The sequence below is a fragment of the Ursus maritimus genome, unplaced genomic scaffold (genome assembly GCF_017311325.1).
Source record: "Ursus maritimus isolate PB19 unplaced genomic scaffold, ASM1731132v1 scaffold_7, whole genome shotgun sequence".
In the NCBI taxonomy this organism is placed as follows: Eukaryota; Metazoa; Chordata; class Mammalia; order Carnivora; family Ursidae; genus Ursus; species Ursus maritimus.
In genome coordinates, this window is record NW_024426885.1 from 33,834,844 (window position 1) to 33,855,030 (window position 20,187).

Consider the following 20,187-nt stretch of genomic DNA (forward strand, 5'->3'; position numbering starts at 1 on the left):
GGTTACGGGGATCACGTACCTGGAAAAACGGAACCCCACCACCTGACGAACAATCCACACTAGCATCCACAGCTGGCTCCTGGCTTGGAGGTTCTTCAAGAGAGCGCCCGAGAACTGACTTTTCTTCATCCAAGTCCTAAAATAAGAAGGTGATGAGGGAGTGATTAAGTCCAAGGACTTAAAAATCTTCACAAAAGTAAGCGCAGCTTTCTTCTTTGAAAATAACACCATGTCCACTGTATAAAAGTTAAACCTCAACCAAATTAGTAGGAAGTGTAAAAAATAATAAGGGGTGCCTGGCTGGCTCAGCTGGAAGAGTATGGGACTCTTGATCTCGGGGTCACAAATTCGAGCCCCATGTCGGGTGTAGAGATAACTTAAATTAAAAAAAACTTTGAAAATAAAAAAAAATAATGAAAATAATCCCAAATATGTTTTCTCATAGAGAAGTACCTGTAATAAAATGTTAAAAGTCGTAATCTCAGAATAGGGGGATTACAGTTTATTTTTTATTTTCTACTCCCAACTTGTCTGTCTATAATTACCACAGCTAAGAGCACAGATTGTGGAGGTCTTCTAGGTATCAATTCCAACTCCATCCGTGACTTGGGACAAGGTAATTCTTAATTTCCTCACCTCTAAAATGGGGATAGTACTAGCACCCACTTCATAAGGCTACTGAGAATATTAACTGAATAAATATATACGTAAAACACTTAGAACAGACTGGCACATAATAAGCACAACATAAATATTGGTTATTATCATTATTACTTGAATAATAAAAAATAGAGTAAAAGCAACAGGCTTAAGGGTAAAACGACTACCATTAATGCGAAAGGGTAGGATTTAAGGGCAAAGAATAAAATTCTTCATATGAAGTTGATGACCTAAGGAGTTTATGCAAGAGTTCTAAAATTATGATGCTTAAAATTTTACCTGACTGATGTCTTCCTTGCTGTTTTCCGAACAGTTCAGCATCATTAACAGTTCAGGCTGCTTCCTTTTCAACTGATCAAGGAGCTGTTCACGTGGTTCGGTTCTCACCAGCGTTGATGGGTAGAAGTAATTCTTCCTCTGTGGTGTCGTACCTTTAGTGGACATTACATAAATGGGAAAAAATTGAAGTGTGGGATATGAGTAAGATTTTTTTTTTATATTAGAATGTATACTTCCCAATGAGTCTCTGTCTTCCAAAGATCTAACCATTGCCGCACATGGGAATCAGTCTTGTTACTTGTCAGGCATAGGTTGCTTACAACTACTAGTTTCTAACTTGACAAATGATCTTAAATAGACTCAACTATTTTCAGGATTCAGCCTACCCCCAAACATGAAATTATCCATCTCTGAGGATGTACAAAAGATGGGTTGTAGGCTCTAAAAGGAATCGAAGTGTTCTGAGAAATGGCAGCATTCCTGGAATAAGAGTACAGTTTTCCCCAAAAAGATCTTGAGTAGGATAATCATTTCACTGTAAATTTGGTGGCAGCTAAATATTAACCAATTACATTTCTTTTTTTTTTTATGATGATTTTATTTATTTATTTGAAAGAGAGGGAGAGAGAACAAGCAGGGGGAGGGGCAGAGTGACAAGCAGACTGCCCACTGAGCAGAGTCCAACACAGAGCTCGATCCCAGGACCCTGAGATCATAACCTGAACTGAAGTTAGATACTCGACCTACTGAGCTACCCAGGCGCCCTCCAATTACATTTCTTTATAATGAACTCATGCTCTCATATTTTACACAAGCACTTGCCTTTTTCCTTAACATTTATATTCCTAATTTCATTGAAAAGTGGAAATAAATATTACGGGACTCTTGTGGAAAATATAAATGAACATTCTTTAGCATCATCTCCTTTTAGAATTGCTATATATATATATATATATATATTTTTTTTTTTTTTTTAAAGCTTTGAAGCATAATTTACATACCATAAAATCTACTCAGTGATTTTTAGTAAATTTACAGGGTCTGCAACCCTAAATGCAATCCAAAGAATAGTTCGATTACTCACCCTGTTAAATAGCTTGCATACCTTCTTTCATGAAGGCTACCCTAAATCATTATAGCCTAAAATGGTCTTACCATCTGACAAAATGAGAGGTACACATAAGAAAATGCACAATATGGTGAGCTTTTTCCATTAAACTAGATTTATGTAATTACATTCCTCTACTATCTTTGGTATTAAGATGCCTTTTTACAAACTGTGCTGAATAGATGGTTGCTGGTTTTCTTTTTATTTGCTTTTAAAATATCTTCTCTTTGGGGCACCTGGGTGGCTCAGTTGGTTAAGTATCTGTCTTCAGCTCAGGTCATGATCCCAGGGTCCTGGGATAGAGCCCCATGTCAGGCTCCCTGCTCAGTAGGCGGTCTGCTTCTCCCTCTCTCTCTCTCTCTCCCCTTCCCCCCGGCTCCTGTACACTCTCTCAAATAAATAAATAAAATCTTTAAAAAAATAAAATAAAATACCTTTTCTTAAAAAAAAAAAATTCTCTCCCTCTGCCCCTCCCTACCCATCCCCACTCCTCCACTTCTGTGTGCTCTCTCTCTCTCTCAACAAAATAAAAATAAAGGGGCGCCTGCCTGGGTGGCCCAGTTGGTTAAGCTTCTGACTCTTGATTTTGGCTCAGGTCGTGATCTCAAGCCCTCCTTGGGCTCTGCTCAGCCTGGAGTCTGCTTGTTCCTCCCCCTCTGTTCCCACCCCGCTTGCACACACACTCTAAAATAAATAAATATCTTAAAAAAAAAAATAAAAAAAAAAATAAAAATCTTTTCTTAACAAAGCCAGTTCCCTAAATATTTGTAAAAATTTATTGATTGTAATGCCCAAATTTCATGACAAGTACATGTCACCTAATCTTGATCGAAGATATTTTAGGGTTCCACCTTTTCCATCTGAGGTGACTACAGTGAGATGTAAATTCCTATCAGGCAATGGCAGGACTTGGTTTTTCTGAACATCTAGCACAGTACAAGGTTGACTTCAACTTCAAAAATATTAACAANTCTCTTTCCCTTTAAAGTACCTGTTGGGATATCCAGTTTCAGATCCTGTTGTAGAAAGCAATTAAGCTTAGTCAAACCAATTTTTATGGTTTCATTAAGTTGTAGACTTTGTGCCATTAACTTTCCTTCATCAGTAGTTATCTGACCCAAAAATATGTTACGCTGGTTCTCATTAGTTGCTTTATGTCCATTTAATTTTTCAGTAATCTCTGAACTTGCAGCCTCACAACCTTGGTTTACAACCTGTAAATGATGCAGATGAGCTTTCATTATTAAAATCAAAGTTGTGTTTTAGGCAATATATTATTTCCTCTTGAAATTTTCCATAGTAAAAAGTTTTAAAAACACATGCAAAAGTAGAGAGAATAGCATAATTAACCCCCCTGTCTTGACTACACAGTCTCAACATTTATCAACACATGGGGTATAGATCAAACAAGATTAACCAATACTGCTCCTCCTCCCATAGAATTATTTTAAAGCAAATCCTGTATCATTTCATCCATTTATTTCAGCATACATCTCCAAGAGTTAAGAGCTTTTTAAGATCACTCTCACATCTAAAAAACTTAACACTGATTTCTTTATGTCAAAGGTCTAGTCAGCATGCAAACTTCACCAATTATCTCAAATATTTTTCACAATTTGTTTGAATTTATCATTAGATTTGGTTGCTCTACCTTAAGTAGATAACCTATAATTTATCACCCAAACTGGGATACTTTTCGGGGTGAAAAGGGCCATTCTTAATAACAATTACCTCCAAACAAGATATGTAAATGAGGACTCTCCCAGGCAAACTGGGTCCTAAGACCCTCTAGTCTTAACTCTTTTAATACAGGATATCTTTCCTCATACTTTTTTAATTGTTTGGCAAGAATATTTTGTAGGTGGTGCTAAAAGCACATATGCCTGGTTCTGTCTCTCATGTTAAGATTAATCAGTTGGGGGGTGCCTGGGTGGCTCAGTCACTAAGTATCTGCCTTCGGCTCAGGTCATGATCTCAGGGTCCTGGGATGGCGCCCCACATCGGCATCCCTGCTCAGCGGGAAGCCTGCTTCTCCTTCTCCCTCTGCCTCTGCTTGTGTTCCCTCTCTCACTGTCTCTCTCTGTCAAATAAATAAAATAAAATCTTAAAAAAAAAAAAAAAAAAGGATTAATCAGTTGGGGGACCTAGCTGGCTCAGCTGGTAGAGCATGTGGCTCTTGATCTCAAGTTTTTGAGTTCAAGCCCCATGTTGGAAGTAGAGTTTACTTTAAAAAATAAATAAAATTAAAAAAAAAAAAAAAGGAAAAAAAGATTAATCAGTGAGTTTGCATGTAATCACAATACTAATTATAAAGTTCTCTATCAAGGGGTGCCTGGCTGGCTCAGTCAGAAGAGCATGAGACCCTTGATCTCAGGGTCATGAGCTTGAGCCCCATGTTGGGTGTAGAGATTACTAAAAAACAAAACAAAACAAAAAACCGCACAAAACTTTTTAAAAAATAAATTAAAAACCCCCCACAGTTCTCCAACAGTTTTTATCAAATGGTATACACAGTAATTAATGTCCACGGGGATTATCTCACTAGAATTGCAAAATGATGGTTTTCAAATTCTGTCATTTCTTCTGCATTAGCTGGGATCCTTCTATGAAACACTTTTCTTTCTTTTTTTTTTTTTTAAAGATTTTTAAAATTTATTTATGAGACAGAGACAGCCAGCGAGAGAGGGAACACAAGCAGGGGGAGTGGGAGAGGAAGAAGCAGGCTCACATCAGAGGAGCCTGATGTGGGGCTCGATCCCATAACACTGGGATCACACCCTGAGCCGAAGGCAGACGCTTAACCGCTGTGCCACCCAGGCGCCTCGAAACACTTTTCTTCATCCACTATCCTGCTAAACCATGATAGGATTCTTTTGGCAAAGACATGTGGATGCTCAACTGTTTCCCATTACTTACCAGTTTTCAGAATAATGCACTGCTTCCCTAACATGATCCAAAGGATCATTCTTTGCTATTCTTTCCACAAAGAATTTTAGCAAAGTCCTTTTATAACACAGAAAGAAAACCAAGCCACAAAGGGCTCATCAAGTGTTAAGATAAAGCAAACACACACACCAAACCTATCAAGTATCCTTTGAGCAATCAGAACAATATCCTGTATTTAAAGTAATAAGAGGTTTGAATTATATTTAAAAAAAGGGTGCCCTTAACTGAAAGAACTAACAAGTCAAAAACCAAGGATAGACAGGGCAGATCAGACACAGGAGTTAAATAATTTCAAGCTCTAAGAGATATGTACATGAAACTAGATCATGCATAAGCATACCAACTATTATGCTTAAAATCTTAATTCATTATTTTAAAATATTATCTGTTTTGAAACCAATTCTTCGCCAAGAATATTTAATTTTCCGATTATCACTACTCTCTCCAAAGTAGGTTCCAATTACAAAGTTATTACCTCCAATAAGTTCTGAAGTTCTTCTTCCCTTTTATTTAAGCAAGATATCCACTGTTCAGAAAAAGAAAGCGTGCTTGCGTTCAGGGCCTCACATCTCTGCTCGGTCTCTTGAGATACTACTTCAAAGTTGCTACTGAGTTTATCACAATGTTTCACAGACCCTTCAACCAATTTTGTACCTTCTTGGTTAAAGTGTCTGAGTTCCTGTGATAAGCCATCACAATCAGCACAAAATTGTGTACTAAAAGAGGTTGTTTTGCTGATAATATCCTTAGATTTCCTATAGAAAAAGAGAACATTGTTAAAATGGAAAACTAAGACTCAAAAGACCTGTAACTTGCCCAAGATCACACAGTGCAAAAATGGCATATTTGGGGCGCCTGGGTAGTGCAGTAGTTAGGCAGCTGCCTTCGGCTCAGAGCGTGATCCCGGCGTTCCAGGATCGAGTCCCACATCGGGCTCCTCCACTGGGAGCCTGCTTCTTCCTCTCCCACTCCCCCTGCTTGTGTTCCCTCTCTCGCTGGCTGTCTCTCTGTCACATAAATAAATAAAATCTTAAAAAAAAAAAAAAGGCATATTTGAACCCAGGCAGTCTGGCTCCAGAGCCTATGTTCTTAATCAATCTTCTACATTGAGAATGGATGTTTTGGCCAGTGTCTTTTCACTGCAGACTGACATCATATCTGCCATTAAATGACCTTTGGAAATGACCTCTTTTCCATAAAACCTCTTCCAGCTCTCCTCCAGATATGATGCTTTAATTTGTACCTCTTAGAATAATGACTATAGTTACTAAAATAAAATCTGCCCCTGTGTTTTATTCCTCCTACTAGATTATGTTACTTAAGGGCATCACCTGCAGCCTCTAGTCTAGTCCCTAAATTGTCCACAATCAGTCTATCATTCTGTTCTTAAGCAGTTTTGCCTTGCCGGTGACCTTAAATAAACGGTAAAAATTATAAATGTTATAAAACCAAGTTAACTGGGGCTCCTGGGTGGCTCAGTCGTTAAGCATCTGCCTCGGCTCAGGTCATGATCCCAGCATTCTGGGATCAAGCCCCACATCAGGCTCCCTGCTCCGCGGGAAGCCTGCTTCTCCCTCTCCCACTCCCCTGCTTGTGTTCCCTCTCTGGCTGCCTCTCTCTCTGTCAAATGAATTAATAAAATCTTTTAAACAAAATTTTAAAAATAAAAATAAATAAATAAAACAAAGTCAATTATAAAGCTTTCTAATAATTGAGATTATATTGGGGTGTGACAAACTATACACCTAGCATACACAGTTCACTGCAATATAACCCTGATAGAAAACTAAAGTCCTCTCAAGACTTCAGAGTTCAACTTCAGTGAATGAAAGTTACCCTCCATTACCACTAGATGGTACACCATGCGAGGAAACCAAATGAGTAAGCAAAAAGTTTGAAAACCAAAGTTCCACTACAGGTTAAATGGAAATGATTGAAAAAGGAAAAGAAATTCAAGTGATAAGCTTGGAAACTATCAACACAAACCTAGTCTTCTCAAGGAATCATAACCTAGTTGGAAGATCAAATTTATTCATGAGTGACTACAATCCATGACAATAAGTGCCAAAGGCAGTGAGTGGGTCCCAAACTTCAGTATACATAAACCTCCCCTAGATTCCTGAGCCCTACTCCTGGCTGATTCTTTTACACCGTCCCTGGACGACACTTTGAAAACCACTGGTAAAGGCAATAAACGTCAGGAAGATAGGAAAAATGGCTTGCAGACAGCTTATAATTATATCATAGTTCCTTAGCCATTTCAATCCTATTCTAGTATTCCCTTCAGAGCTATTGAAAAAGCCAGAAATCCTTAAGTCTAGACACTGGAAAAAAACATGGGGAAACACTTTCTAGACTTAGAGTCTAGAAAGAAGAGTTCAAAATGGGGCATGATAAAATGAATAGAATCAACAATAGAATCGAAAAACCTAATGATAGGAGTTAGGTAGTAAAATAGGTGATAGCCAGAATTCTAGAACAGCACTGTTCAATAGAATATGAGCCACACAATTAAAAAATTTCTAGTAGCAAAAAAAAAAAAAAAAAAAAAAAAAAAAAAAAAAAAATCTAGTAGCCACATTAAAAAAGAAAAGAAAGCAATCATAGTAACAATGTCCTGGGTGTATATAGCATACACAAAAGCAAAATATATGAAAACAATGCGTAAGAGATGGGAAGGAAAAATTAGGAATATACTGTTATAAGGTCCTTTTATCACACATGGAACAGCAAATACTTGAAAGTGTATTAACATTATTTAAAAATGTGTATCATTAATCCTAGAAAAACTACTTTTAAAAAAGGTAATTTAAAAGTATAAACAATAAGAGGTGCTTGGGTAGCTCAGTTGGTTAAGTGTCTAACTCTTGACTTCAGCTCAGGTCATGATCTCAGAGTCTGCTTAGGATTCTCTCCCTCTGACCATCCATCCTCCTACCCGCCCCACTGCCGCGCTCATGCACACTCTGTCTTAAAAAAAAAAAAAAAGGGAAAAAAAAGTAAAAATGATAAATCAATAGAAGAGATAAAATGAAAACATAAAAACACTCAACTTAAATTAGGAAAGGAATAAAAGGAAACAAAGCACAGAATATGCAACAAAGAGAAAACAGCAAAATGGTAGATTTTAATCCAACCATACCGATACTTTATTTTTTATTTTTTTTAAAAGATTTTTATTTATTTATTTGACAGAGAGAGAGAAAGCCAGTGAGAGAGGGAACACAAGCAGGGGGAGTGGGAGAGGAAGAAGCAGGCTCCCAACGGAGCATGGAGCCCGATGCAGGGCTTCTGGGATCACACCCTGAGCGGAAGGCAGATGCTTAATGACTGAGCCACCCAGGTGCCCCCCAACTATACCAATACTTTAAATGAGAATGGTCTAAACACACCAGTTAAAAGTCATACATTGTTCAGTGTGATGAAAAAGCAAGACCCAATTACATGTTATCTGCAAGAAATCCACTTTAAATATATAGACGTAGGCCAAAAGTAAAGGGATGGAAATACATTATATGCAAATAGCAATCAAAGGAAAGCTAAGTACTTAATATTAGTTTCAGACAAAGTAGACTTCAGAACAAGGAAGATTATCAGGGATAAAATGGGGTATCACATGAGGATAAAGCAGTCAGTCCTCCAAGACGTATCAACCCTAAATGCGTATGCATCTAACAACAGAGCATCGCATATATGTAGCAAAATCATAAAACTGATGAGAAACAGACAAATCTAAAATTGTAATTGGAGATTTCAACACCCTTCTCTTAGTATTTGAAAGAACAAATAGGCAGAAACTCAGTAAGAATACAGATGACCCAATTAACACTATCAATCAACTAGACCTAATTGACCTGTATAGAACATTTCATCCATCAAAAGCAGAATACAAATTTTTTTCATATAGGTAGCACCAAACGAAGCATATCAGAATGCAGGAGCTCTGAAAATAAAATTGTCTTTGGAACCAAAGCTCACAGAACTGGGCCAGGACCTTCACATTAATCCAAAACAAAAGTGAATGCCTGCCAAAAAAGAAGACTTAAATACGATTCTGAATCTCCTAACGTAATAACCAAAATGTTCAAGATACAATCAACATTCCAGAAAATCACAACTTGAATGAGAAAAGACAACAGGTGCCAACATTGAGATAATTCAGATGTTGGAATAATCTGTCAAGGATTTTAAAGCAGCCATATAAAAATGTTTCAATGAGCAATTAAAACACTTTTAGAAAAAATTAAAAAATCTTAGCAAAGAAATAGAGATTAAAAAAAAGAAGGAAATGAAAATTATAAAACTGAAAAACCCAATAACTGAAATAAAATACCTCATTGAATGGGTTCTACAGGTTAGAGATGACAAAGAACATGAAGACAGTTCATAAAATGTACTCAATCTGAACAACAAAGAGAAAATAAACTATCTATAGCTTCAGAGACCTATGGGACCACAGTAAAATATCTAACATTTGTGTCATCAAAGTCCTAGAGAAAGAATATAGAGCTGAAAAATGTTCAAATAATGGGTGAAAATTTCCACAACTGCTGACAGGCATTAAGTGAACAGATTCAAGAATCTGAGTAAATCCAAATAGGATAGCCTCAAAGAAATATATAAGACACCATAATATAATCAAACCTCCAAAAACTAAAGGCAAAGAAAAGTACCTTGAAAGGAGCTCCAGAGAAATTCCAATTAATCATGAAGGCCAATCCCAACTGAGGGACACTGTACTAAATAAATATTCTATGCTGTTGAAAAAGGAAAGGTCATAAAAGACAAACACTATGAAACTACTCCAGATTAAAGGTGATTCAAGAGACATGATAATCAAATGCAATGTGTGATCCTAGATTAAATCCCAGAGCAGGAGGAAAATCTTTTTCTTTTCCTATAAAGAACATCAGTGAGACAATTGGCAAAATTTGAATTAAGTCTGTAACACTAGATAATAGGAGTTATCGATATTAATTTTCTGATTTAAAATAATTATATTATGGTAATATAAGAAAGTATCCTTATTTTTAGGAAATACAGACTGAAGTATGTATGTATGTATTCATTTATTAAAGATTTTATTTATTTATTGGACAGAGAGAGACACAGCGAGAGAGGGAACACCGGCAGGGGGAGTGGGGGTGGGAGAGGGAGAATCAGGCTTCCCGTTGAGCAGGGAGCCTGATGCGGGGCTCGATCCCAGGATCCTGGGATCATAACCTGAGCTGAAGGCAGATGCTTAAAGACTGAGCCAGCCAGGCGCCCCCAGACTGAAGTATTTAGGGGAAAGTGAGCATTATGACTACAACCTATAACAGCTAGTTCAGTAAAGATATCTATATATAAAATATTGGAGGGGGCTGGGAGAATGAGAATGAGAAAGCAAACATAATAAAATGTTAAACAAGTAATCGGGTTGATAGTATTTGTACTGTTTGAAGCCTTCTATTCTGAAATAGTTTCAGGCAGAGAAAAATTGAAGAGAATTAAAAAGTGCTTACTGTTCTGTGTTTTCTTGGACGCTACTAAGTGGTTTCTGGATGTTTTCACACTTTTCTTCCAAGGCACAGAATCTCTCTGCCCAAAGATTGATTAACTGGCAAAGTTCCTATAAGAAAGGTGCGGAAGAGGAAGAGGTTGAAATTATGACACCTGAACTTTTCTTCTATATTGACATGAAGTATTTTCCTACAGCTGAGTATTATACAAATTCTTAACAAGAGAACTTAAATTCCACTTCTCACCCATAGAGGAAAGCAGTGTAAATGATATTAAAAGGATAATATTAAGGGAATTTTTCAAAAAGTAAACAATTAGCAAACTTTGCTATCTTAACTATTAGAAACAAATTACTTTCGGTGTACCTCAAAACTAAGCAAATACACCAAGATGTCCCATTATGCTCTGAGAACCACTTTGACAGGTATACAGTACCAGTTGCTTAACTGATAACACTACTAGAAGAGAAAAGTAACGGTGATAATCTGATGGGTCAAGCAGTCCAAAAATAGTATTAATTATTTAAGCTGAAACATTTTACAGTATCTAGCTGGATCATATTAATAAAATATAATTTTACCTTTGCTCATACTTGGCATCTTCAAAAACAAGTTCTTATAAGGCACAGATCACGACAGGGATTTAAACTTACAAAATGAAGAAGCTACACTAAAGGCCAAGAAAGAGCTGAACATGCACCCAGCATTCTTACTGTTCAGTCTATTAGTTGACCAACATCTCTAAAATACACATCAGCTGACAATACACACCCAAGACTGATTATGAATAAAGTCTGTCAGTATTTTTACTAGTCTCAAAGTAGAGGAAAACGCAGATATTATTAGATTTCTCTACATGTAGACAGATGTTCAGAGTTTCACATAATTGTTTTGTTAGTGCTAACTTCAAGTTCTAGAATATCTGAGAAACAGCTCACTTAATAAATTTAAATTCTGTAAAGCCAGGGAAGTCAAATCATTCATGTTAAAATACTTTTTGGATAATAGGTGTTTTGCTTGTTTTTAAACAGCTGCTTATCAATTTTAAACATTTCAAAACAGCTAATACATAAAAAGTTGATCTACCTAGAACATATGCCTGAAAAGTTATAGACAGGTTGATGCAGAGGTATGAGAAACTGCTATAATTTCAAATTGCAAGATTATGTTCTAGAAACAGAGCTACTCAAAAGCGGATGCCTTTCAGACACTATAATCACCACTACCACTCTCAGAGGATCTAAATACTCTTACGTGTTTCAAGGCCTCGGTTTCCTCATTAGAAAACTAGGCTAGTAATAGACAGGATAAGCACATATTGAGTGGCTCCAGAAACGTTAACGATTATTTTTACTAATTTGTTGTTAATCCTTTCTCCAAAAAGTTTCATGCTTATCAACTTGGGAAATGAATACTCTGACTTCAAAGTTATTTTAACTCTTGCCTAAAAATCTTGGATTTATTTCCTTTCTCATTCTGGATGACATGGATATGAATTCCATCTCCCTTACTTCCAAAGAAAAAGAAATCTTTATTACTCACTAAATCATGTCAATAGTTTTATTGACCAAAGGGTTCTGTCACGTAATAATTAGCCTCGTTTAATAAAACTTTAAACATTTATTACTCAGGCCTTGGGAACACCAGGAGTTGTTTTCCATATATCTGATCTTTACAGATTATGACTTCCCTGGTTTGGAGGTTTGGTTTCAGGTTTAAAGCCTAATGCAGTAAGGAACAGCTTCCATGGAGGAAGGTAAGTTGTTAATTACATTTACAATCAATCAGTAAAAACTAAGAATTGTATTAATTGGGGTGCCTTGGTGGCTCAGTTGGTTCTGCGTCTGACTCTTGGTTTCAGCGCGGGTCACGCTCTCACATGGAGCCCAGTGTGGCCTGCTTAAGATTCTCTCTTCCCCTCTCCCTCTGCTCTTCCTCCCACCATGCGCATCCATGCACTCTGTCTCTGGCTCTCTCTCTCAGAAAAAAAAAAAAAAAAAGAATTGTATTAATTTGCTATAATTCAAATGTCTGACATAAATAAGACAAATTAGTGACAGGATACAGTTTATGAAAGATAGTAAGTATCCTTGTTACCCTAGAAAAATAATAATTTACCAAGTTCTACTGTAGATATATATTCATTGTAAATGCTATAACCATTTTCTTCTAATTGCACTCCCAAAGGTATCTTTCTCTAGCTTCATCTTGGTGTGATGAAAGGATGATCTTATCTTTTTTTTTTTAAAGATTTGATTTATTATTTATTTGAGAGAGAAAGAGAGAGTGTGAGCAGGGGAGGGGCAAAGAGGGAGGGAGAGGCAGAGAATCTCAAGCAGACTCCCCTATGAGTCCAGAGCCTGACTTGGGGCTCAATCTCACAATCCTGAGATCATGACTTGCGCCGAAATCAGGAGTTGGATGCTTAACTGGCTGAGCCACCCAGGCACCCCTCTTGTTTGTCTTATAGAGCTTTAGCATAGGGTTCTAAATCTAGCAAATCCTAAAATATTAATTGGTCAAGAAAAATATTCTTAATTATTTTGTATTAATTATTGTTATAAGCAAGAGTGGTTATGGTTTTTTCAGGTTTCTAAATTAGTTCTGCAACATTCAGATTACATAACAGGGATTATCAAGTTAAAGATTATAAAATTTCCTTTTTACGTTCCCCAAATCACCTAAATGAGATACCTGTGAATGGATTTTTTTTATTGTCTTCAGGTCTTCAGTTAAGTTTTCACACAGCTTCTGTGATTCAGCCAAGGAAGAAAGTGTATTTTCTTGTAGTTCGTGTAGATTGTTACACAGTGTACTGAGAAAGCCATCCATTTCCTTTTTCTGATCTTCTATCTTTGAAGGAAAAAGTTAGTTTCTTTCTTTTAATTAAAAAAACATTTTTTTAGTTTTTTTAGTTTAATGTTGGGTTTTTTTTTTTTTTTGAACACTTATGAAACAGAATACATACAAGCTAGAAAACGGTATGCAGAGAAGTCTTCCCTCTCCAGCCCCTGGAACCCCAGTTCCACTCTCAACTCCAAGAGACAATTATAATCATTTTTAAACATTCCAGAGATATTTTATGCATATTTAGGCATATGTGCATGCAATGCGTGGAGACATGAATGTGCGTGTCTTCTTCACCCACCCATGGTAGCATGCTATATATGATACTATGTAAACGCACACTTATCATGAAGATCATTCTCTCAATTTTCCTAGCCATGATTCTGTTGATCACATCAATGGCAGCGAGCATCCTATCTCCTCCCAAATCACAACCCATGGCTTTTGCATGTATACAGATTTGGCCACAGATTGAATTTTTTTCTTAAACAACAATTAGATTTTAAGAAATTAAGAACATAATATTTGTTACCTTACTAGCCACTGTCAATGAAGTCTTGAAAATATGCTTTAGTTGACTGTTGATTTTCAGTATAGACACCATTGTGGGGGATAAAACTGTTTCCAGTGAAGTTAGAAGGTCAGTCTTAAGTACATCCTGGTTAAAAAGAATATTTTCACTTCCATAAACCTGGCTGGTTAAATGACAGTATCTTAAATACTTTGTTAACACATGCATAGTGAAATTCTAAGTTTCCATTCTCTAATCTTTATAGCCTATAGAGCCTATTTGTTTCTAGAGTTTCTATTCATCAACAAGTTACTTAATCCTACTTATAGTAATTAAGAAAATGGTCATGTAGCATACGATAGATTCTTAACAGTCTAATGCAACAGAAGTCCAAAGAATTCAGAAGAGGGGAAAATGACAATCATTTGATAAGATTTCAGCATGCAAATAAAGGGAGTTTCTTAAAAAACTGCACAAGTACATTTTAACAAATTTCAAACAAGTTAAGGTTACTAGTCAAAAAGGCTAAGACCAAATAGCCTTCAAAGATAGGCTTTGAGCTGGAGGTATTTAACTTTGAAGACCTGGTGACATATTCTATTATATCTGAAGAACTTATCAAGGTTCTGGTTCTTGTCAAGGTATATACAAAGTTAAGAAGGTAGATTGGGCACTTTTTTTTTTCTTATTAGATTGGTGATTTTTACAAAAAGGGAAAAAACTCTGACCTTAAGTTCCCTTCACTCAGGCAGGGTGAGGAACTATAAGAGAAACAATTAGTGAAGAGTGAAAGGAAAGGCAATTGGTATTCTTTCGGAAAGAAAAGATATCATTTCAACTCATGCTGTGGGAGCAGCAGTCATCCCTCAGTCATCTCTTTGACTCCAGCAGTGTTTACAAGGTGGTACAGAACTTGGTAGGAAGACATCAATAAATACAATCTTGAATTTAGTGCACGTATCAATTTCCTAAAAGGTAGTACCAACTGAGCATCTGTTAACTTTGTCAAATTTGGGTGACTGATGAAATCTATCAAATAGTGTCATATAAGCACTGAATCTAGGCAGTGTCAACTAATATTTGCAGTTATTCACTTGGAAAATGTTCAACAAACATCATTAGACTTAAAAGGGGAGGCAGAGAAACTAAATGAAGAAAACAAGAAATATGGCCAAGGACTTCCTAGGCAAATCATACAATTACAAAATAAAGAGTATTACCCAAATCAGTTATGAAGGATATAATACTAGTATAACTGGATGAGTGGCTTCTATAGAACTATGAAAAAGAGCCTTACAGCTAAGAAGGGCTTGATCACACAGATATGACCCCAAAAATTGTCATATGTGTTCCCAGAATTCTAGCAGTTCTTTTTCTTGCACTTTTCCGTATTACCATAATTTTAAAATTAAACATCTAATAATCCCCTCTGGTTGGGTCAACTGTAACACCAGTATAACCATTCCAGAACACTTGCGGAAAAGATGATTTACCAATTTCTGAGCGAACTAACAACTCATGGGTTACCTGAACTGATCTGGTGCTAAACTTGCCCTTTCTAGTTATTAGGCTTATTAATTCCTGCTCTTAATGTTACAAGATATAAGTGAAAAGAGTTTCAAATGTTGGTTAAATGCATTTGGAAGTTAATCTTTCTGGGAGAGAAAAAACAGTGGAAAGATTTGCTTTTAAAAATATAAATCTGGGGGCGCCTGGGTGGCTCAGTTAGTTGGTTAAGCGTCTGCCTTTGGCTCAGGTCATGATCCCAGGGTCCTGGGATGGTGCCCTGCATTGAGCTCCCTGCTCAGCAGGGAGTCTGCTTCTCCCTCTCCCTCTGCCCCTCCTCCCCACTGTGCTCTCTCATATGCGTACTCTCTTTTTTTTTTATATAAAGTTTTTTTTTTTTTAAAGATTTTATTTATTTATGTGACAGAGAGACAGCCAGCGAGAGAGGGAACACAAGCAGGGGGACTGGGAGAGGAAGAAGCAGGCTTCCAGCGGAGGAGCCTGATGTGGGACTCGATCCCAGAACACTGGGATCACGCCCTGAGCCGAAGGCAGACGCTTAACGACTGCGCTACCCAGGCGCCCCATATGCGTACTCTCTTTCTCTCAAATAAATACATAAAAATCTTTAAAAACAAATTTTATATATTTATATATAAATATATAGATATAAATCTGGGGCACTGGGTGGCTCAGTCAGTTAAGCATCTGCCTTCGGCTCAGGTCATGATCCCAGAGTCCCGGGATCAAACCCCGCATTGGGCTCCCTGCTCAGCAGGGAGCCTACTTCTCTCTCTGCCCTTCACCCAGCTCATGCTCTCTCTCGCTCACTCTCAAATAAATAAAATCTTAAAATGTATACATAAATGTACTCTTAAAGTGATGTTTATAACCATGTCTGTAAAGCTTAAAATGAAAGAGCAGAAAACATTGTTTTTGAAGACTTAGCAGAGTAACACTTGAAAAATACTTTAAAATATTTACTAACAATCAATGTCTGAAGTACGGTTTTACTTTCTGCTGCTAATGATTGTTCTTTAAATATCATATTAGATATCTGAGAAACACGTATAGACACATTTTCTGGAACAGATGTGAGAGATCCAAGTGCTGTTGTAGTAATTGTGTCTAATGCAGAGACACTGGAAGACAGCAGGTTACCTACACCAAAAAAAAAAAAAAAAAAAAAGATACAAACTTTGACATAAATATATTAATACAGTTAGAAGTACTTTAAATAGGTTGAGAAAATTATATCCTCATGGAAATTTATAATAACGAACTTAAAATAATTGGCTCATTACATCAGCTAGGGAATATTTCAAATATAAATTACTTTCTAGAGTATTCTGCAAGCACATGACATATTTGTCAGTTTATCAGACCCATCTCTATAGTTCACAGTAAACCAAGAATCACTGTGATCTCCAGCTACAGGTAATCACAGTATTATAGTAGGTAAAAGAGGTTATAAAATCAATAAACCAAACTTAAGAGTGGTTGGCTTAGAGCGACTAGACTCTAGGGGATTTTTACAAATTTTTACATTTCTATATCTTACAAGTTTTCTATAGTGAAGATAATACTTTCATACTAAAAAACTAATACTTAAAAGTTTTTCCCTGGGTGCCTAGGTGGCTCAGTTGGTTAAGCCTCTGCCTTCCTAGGATCGAGCCCTGCATCAAGCTCCCTGCTCAGCAGTGAGTCTGTTTCTCCCTTTCCCTCTGTCCTGCCACCAGCTTGTGCTTGCTCATTCACTCTCTCAAATAAATAAATAAAATCTTCAAAAAAAAAAAAATGAGTTTTTTTCCTCTAAATGAAGGTAACAACAATGGGTATGGTTAAAGCTTACTTTATCAAAAACAGGAGAAAAAAAAGAAAAACCTTTTTTTAAAACAAATTAAGATTTGTTTTAATTCAAAGGCAGTAAAAGCATTAATCCCTAGTCTGAACAGACAGTGTGTGCATTGGAGGGGACTAGTGACATGGTCACCTGAGTTTTTTAAGATATTAAATGATCAGTTTTGAAATTAGTTTCACACTTACCACACAAAGACTAGAATAATTAGAAATGCTTGAGCTTACCAAACAAAGTCTTGTGAGCCTCTAGCATGGCCTTTTGTTTTGAGCTGCTATCCTTAATTAATTCTTCCATTCTACTAAACAGACTATTCAGGTTTTTGCCAAAAATATCCTGAGCTTCTGCGTTGTGCTGATCAATTGCCTTCTTACGATCCAGTTTGGAATGGAGACCAGATACATCTTTTGTAGTTTCTTCAACAGTGGTAAGCAACTATATATGATTTTTAAAAATAAATGTTGATAAGATGGGATATGACAAAAAGTCTAATGAAAATATCTGTGTTACATAGTATTTCTCCTGATGAGAACTAGTAAGTTTTAGACATTGTATCAGAACACATTTTCAATTCATGCTCATTTATCCAGTTGCCCAGAAATTTCCCCTCATCTAACAATCTAGGCAAGGAAAGTGATTTTGCCAACCTAATAATTATGCTTCCTCACAAATTCTCCTATTATGCGTTACTATTTCCTCTAACATGAACCTAATAAACAATTCTTTCAACATCTCCCATCATTAGAAGGTGCTAAATTCTTTATGACTGATTAGTTGCAATCATGACACCAAAGGGGAAAATATTGCATCATTGTTCTCAATGTCCCTAAAGTACATTCAAATCCTTTTCTATATACAAAACTTCAGGAATGGTTTTTTCTTAAGTCAGAAACTCTAGTGAGGAAAATTCAGATGAAATAGTAAAATAATGTTCTTTAAATTGGCAGAAATATCATTTGGGGTGGATCAATAGAATTTCACAGTTAATGCTTAAGCAAAGAAAAGTTACTTCTACCCATTCTCTAATTTCTACTTCTACACATTCTCTAATTTCTAATTTTCTCTAATCTCTAACTTCTAATTTCTTCAATGCAAGTACAAATCAAAACAAAAGACAAACCCTGCTGGCAGCATCATGAAGTTTCTCCTCAGTACTTTCCAAAGCTGATGTAATATACTCTTCTTCAACAAGTTGTAATTTAGTTTCTTGTAAATGTTTCTGAGTGGTTTCAAGTTCCTGTGTCTTATTTTGCAGGTCAGATTTACACTGGTCAAGTTCATTTTTGTTGTCCATAAACAACTCTGTAACCTACATATAACATATAAACATTTTTTTAAGAATTACAAAATGCTGAACTGGTTGCTGAAACGCCTGGCTAGTTCATAATATAATAAGACAAGAATCAAACAAATTATTTCCATGCAAAAGTTGTGACAAGTTGTAACAAGTTACCAGGTAGGTTAGTGCATTTTATATAGTATCTGGTCTCTTTCTATAAATTCATTAAAAACTCTGAGATTAAATAACAGGTCTAGTGTAGTGGTGTTAGCTCTTCAGGTTCCTTTCAACACTGACAATGTGAGGATGGCACAGAAAGGTCACGTCTCGCCACCTTAGTTATTCAACATCTGGTTTCTCCTAACATCTGCATTCCCTCATCTAATACACATGTTAATGAAATCAGTCATTAATAATGAATGTCTCAGCATTCATTATTTAGCTTTAACAATAAAACCACACAGTTCAGTTAATTTCTTATAGTGCTGCTTTAATGTGTCAAAATAGACAGTTTCTTCATCATCGATTATAGTAAAATTAGGATACAACTTAATTTTAGTATAAGAGTCAGCAAGAAAAAAAAATCTTAAAGAAAAAATATTGGGGGGGGGGCTGGCTCAGTCGGTAGGGCACATGACTCTTGATCTCAGGTTTGTGAGTTCAAGCCCCACACTGGGCATGAAGCCTATTTAAAAAAAAAAGAAGTGGCTTGTCTGAACTGAGATATACAGATGAAGCACACATGGGATTTCAAGACTTAGTACAAATTAAAAGAATGTTAACAAAAGGGGGGGTAGGGGTGCCTGGCTGGCTCAGTCTAAGTAGAGCATGAGACTCTTGATCTCAGGATTTTGGGGATGTTAAGTTCAAGCCCCACAATGGGTGTAGACATTACTTAAAAATAAAAAATCTTTAGAGGCATCTGGTTGGCTCAACCAGTGAAACATGCAACTCTTCATCTCAGGGTTGTAAATTCAATCCCCATGTTGGATGTAGAGATTACTTAAAAATAATAAAATCTTTAAAAAATAAAAATAAATTAAAAATCTTAAAAAAAATCAGGTCCCTCAAGTTCTGAAATTTTCTTTTAATATTTGCTCTTCATGTAACATGTAGTACTGTTTTGTTTTGGGTTTTTTTCATTCAATACTGTTTTAAATGCTTACCCTACTTAGCTCCTCCTCAACGGCACCAATTTTTTCAATCAATTCTACAATCTGTTCCTCTTGAACAGTTAGTTTTCCACTCATGGCTCTAAAATAAAGGTTAATATGAAGTTAACAGTTAATATTTTTTTCTAATTCCTTTAAGACTTATTCTAATAAACCTGTAGCAGTTACACATCATCTCTACCATTTATCACTATGATGATGATGCCTAAGTGTCAATAAGCAACGAATACAAGTTACCAAAACCGAATGTATTCCTTGTCCTTGTTTTATAAATGGACTATTCTTCTTGTGACCTCCATTTTGAAACTGAGAATCCCTACCTATGAGGGAAAAAAGCATGTGTATGTATAAAATTTGAGAAGCTACAAAGCTGACAAAGGACTGTAACTCACTAACGTAGAGATAGGGAGGGATACAACCTAAGTGTCTGCAATCAGGAATATGGAGTATAAATAGGACCCACAAAATCCAAGAAAGGCTTGGGACATGAAGGCATCAGGTGTCACAGGAGGAAGGGGTG

At 36.3% G+C, this 20,187-nt stretch overlaps 1 protein-coding gene across 1 annotated transcript in view; it reads right to left on the bottom strand.

Annotated features, from left to right (window-relative positions):
• Positions 1–20,187, bottom strand: part of KIF11 (kinesin family member 11) — a 49,365-nt gene that overhangs the window by 4,233 nt on the left and 24,945 nt on the right. The window contains exons 11-21 of the mRNA XM_008696249.2: positions 19,662–19,749; positions 18,337–18,525; positions 17,444–17,651; positions 16,347–16,519; positions 13,874–13,999; positions 13,189–13,347; positions 10,498–10,604; positions 5,469–5,748; positions 3,039–3,261; positions 940–1,091; positions 20–136 (exon numbers count right to left, since the gene is read on the bottom strand). Coding sequence (XP_008694471.1) covers positions 20–136; positions 940–1,091; positions 3,039–3,261; positions 5,469–5,748; positions 10,498–10,604; positions 13,189–13,347; positions 13,874–13,999; positions 16,347–16,519; positions 17,444–17,651; positions 18,337–18,525; positions 19,662–19,749 — 1,822 coding nt within the window. The remainder of the gene's footprint in view (positions 1–19; positions 137–939; positions 1,092–3,038; positions 3,262–5,468; positions 5,749–10,497; positions 10,605–13,188; positions 13,348–13,873; positions 14,000–16,346; positions 16,520–17,443; positions 17,652–18,336; positions 18,526–19,661; positions 19,750–20,187) is intronic.